This window comes from Thermobia domestica, chromosome 1 (genome assembly GCF_964235325.1).
Source record: "Thermobia domestica chromosome 1, izTheDome1.hap1.1, whole genome shotgun sequence".
Lineage (NCBI taxonomy): Eukaryota > Metazoa > Arthropoda > Insecta > Zygentoma > Lepismatidae > Thermobia > Thermobia domestica.
The window spans coordinates 39251820-39255381 of NC_137454.1; the positions used below are offsets into that span (position 1 = coordinate 39251820).

General features: G+C 32.0%; 1 protein-coding gene across 1 annotated transcript; it reads left to right on the top strand.

Annotated features, from left to right (window-relative positions):
- The first annotated feature begins 941 nt into the window (after nucleotides 1-941).
- Nucleotides 942-2093, top strand: LOC145680242 (uncharacterized). Its single transcript, XM_081750607.1, has one exon. It carries the CDS (start codon nucleotides 942-944, stop codon nucleotides 2091-2093), a length of 1152 nt encoding a protein of 383 aa, XP_081606733.1.
- Nucleotides 2094-3562: the final 1469 nt, after the last annotated feature.

A 3562-nucleotide genomic window follows, 5' to 3' on the forward strand; every position in this document is an offset into this window, starting at 1 on the left:
AACATGGAAAGAAATATTCAATATTTACATAGGTTCAAATAACGTTGCAAGTTGAATTTATGGATAGTGGAATTTAATCTTAAATGTTATTCTTGAAACGGTTTCTTCTTGATTGGTATAATACTTTTTTATCTTATCCATAATAATTCATTTTTTCTTGCAGATTCCCAGTTTCAAAGCAAGATTTGAAGATGATAAATTATTTTGAAATATCATTTCTTTGGCATGTTGTGCTCAAAATACTAATTGCTCAGAACGTATTCTACATTTCAAACGTCAGTGGTTCTTTGGACACAACAAACTTTGTTCGGAACAATCCTCATGAGGAAATGCAAACTGCTCTCTCTCAAATTTGTTCAGAACATTGTAGAAACACAACTCAATTGAGTATTGTTAATTTGCTCTATGAACCAAGTGATATCACGTCATTTTTGCAACATTTATCTCAGAAATGCCACACACCATTAACGTTACAATACTGGACCGGAAAAAATGAATCAAATTCAGAACGATCCTCTTCCAATTACAAGTCAATTGGTAAAAGTGACTGCTTCGCTTTCTTCATTAACGATGTTGTTGATGTTCCTAATATATTGTTTATGTCTCAGCAACTAAGTTACTGGAACGGGAGAGCGAAAATCAGTGTCGTATTCTGGAAAAATATTTCCAATTCTAGTTTAAAAAGAATATTTAGCTTATTCTGGAAAATTAAATCTTCGAACGTAATAGTTTTCATTAGGAAACCATATTGCTCTGTATCTACTGTTTTACATGTCTCAGAATGCATAAATCTAATTTCCTACACTCAACATAGTTCAAATGATTATACAAATTTTGATACATTAGAAAATAGTCTATCGGATATAAGTTCACTTTTTGAGGATAAATTCAAAAATGTTAAAGGTTATCCTTTGGACATTTTAGTTTATAACGCTCTCAAAATGAAAACAATTGAGCTAAAAGAAGATGGAAGATATTATCTCAGGAATGAACTAATTGATTCTGTAGTTACCCATATGAACTTTACAGTAAGACCAGTATTGAATGACAGTAATCAAGTGTTGGAAGCAAAATTTGAAGAAGTAGTACCAATGTTAAGTACATCCGCAGATATTACGACTTATCCTATCCCAATGATATCTGGTTGGTATGATATAGTAGAGTATACAACGGTAACATACTTCACAGTTATTACTTTCATTACACCGAGAGCGAGTCCTGTTCCACAATGGATGAACCTTATTTTGCCATTCAGTAAGATAATATGGAGTATAGTTGGAGCATTGTTCATTTCAGTTGTGTTCGCAGAGAATTACAGTCGATACATCCTTACATCGAAGATTTCAACTGAAGGAATCATTCAAAGTTTTATGTATGTATTATCAATTACTCTTCAAATATCTGTACGTGGTCCTAGTAGGTTCGTTCTAAGAGCAATATTTATTCTATCGGTAACAGGGTTTTTAATAATCAGTTCATTGTATCAAAGTTCTTTAGTAAGTTATACTGTTAATCCTCAATTCTACCCAGTAATTGAAACACGAGAAGATGTTGCAATGTCCAGTCTTCCCATTGTTATTTATCATGGATATATTGGTCTTATATCCGATAAATCCGATCCAATAATGAGAACAATTTCAGCACGAGCAATATTAGGAGACGGAGCGAAATCCATGATTACTCTTTCACGTAAACAAGATCGAATTATAATAGACTTGGACCCTGTAGCCAGAATCGTTGCTAAATATTGCAAACCACATAAAGATGGTCCTGTTTATCACATTTCAAATGACCATTTAGCATTAATTCTTCAATCTTTCCCTGTACCTAGGCATTCTCCGTATCTGCCAAGAATCAATATTATAATTCAGAAACTGGTAGAAGCAGGTTTTCTTACACAGTGGTGGAAAGAGTTTTACCAAAGTAATAGCTTAAATAGAGCCCGTCAATATAGTACGAATGAGGAAGACATTTCGTTATCTCTTTACCATCTTCAAGCATGTTTCTTCTTTTATGGTCTAGGACTGCTTTTCGGTATTTTGGCTTTTGTAGTAGAAGTGAGGAACATATTTTGTAGGAAATATGATAAATAATTCCTAATTAAATATGATAACTTCACTACGCATCATATTGTTCCTAACACGTTGGGACACAAACTATGTGGGTAACTAATTGCACATAAACTATTTGGGCAAATCATAATGGATCAGCAATCAGGTGCTTTGACCCTAAACTAGGAGGAAACATAATGTCAATTTTTCCCTGATTGTAGTGACTACAACAATTAACAAATGAATAATTATTGAAGAGTAATTCAAAGAAAAAGCTTCCTCAATGACAACAAGGCAGATACGGAAATGAACCCTATGTAATTTCTAGTGTGACTTCTGATTCCTTCCACCATGTTCTTCATAGGAATATGAAATATGAAGTATAAATCAGTACTACTAAGGACAATATTTGCAAAGTTTTCAGGTATTATACTAATATATATATTTCAGTTGGGAATTTCTTTCCTTATTAGTTCTAAATATAACTGTTTGTATGTGTACATATATATGAACTTCTCAGAGGCCTTTTGGGCGATTTTAGATTCGATTGATGAAATCGCGATTGATAAATGATGACACAAATGCACAAAATTGATATCAAAATATTGTGATTTGTTACTTTTATTTTTTTTATTAACATACTTCCTCCTAATGAGTTACCAGTCTCCCCGTGAATGGCTTAATGAAATTCGGACACACTAAAACTCACAATATCTTTCAGAAATAAGTTTATTTCAGAAATAAATTGAGAAGTTTTAATAATAATACAAAGATAAACAATTAAGATTTTGAGAAACAATTGGAGGGTATTAACAAAAGATGCACCCATCAGATCACATAAATGATACAGCATACTTGTGCGAGATATATTCATAACATGCGCAAAGCAATTTAAACAATCATTAGGACTGTATTTAAATCACCGAAGGCCTGAATACGGCTAGCGTGAGTGAAATTTAATTTATATGTATCTCAATGTGTTGTAATTCTTTGTTCTTGTGTGGATGGAGATGTAACCCAAATTTTAGTTACTTCAAAATTATTTCATTGATGATGTTATTTCACGTATAATTAGGCAAAATATATTTATAAATAGTATGTTCTTGAATTAGTGAGAAGAAACTGACTTTCTCATTCTACAGATTTTTAAAGCTAAATCCCTCGTCAAGTCACAGATATGTAATGCAAAATCAAATCATTGAACTTGGAATAGAGACGCAAAATTTTGTGATTTTCGTTTGTTTAATATGGCAAAATGAAGCTTTATTGCATATATGAATAAGTTTTAACGTGGCGCACACAAATGAGATCAATACACTCATTTTGAAGATTGTTGCAAATAATGATGCAATTGTAGCGAGAATTCGCTTATTAAATGACTCACTTTAAAAAAAAAACTAACTTTGTTCTTAAGTATGCTATTATGGGGTTAGTACGGATTTTTTCTAAACTACAATCAGTAAGAGTTGTAATACGTGAGACTACACCTAATTCCCAAATATTTGTGGGAT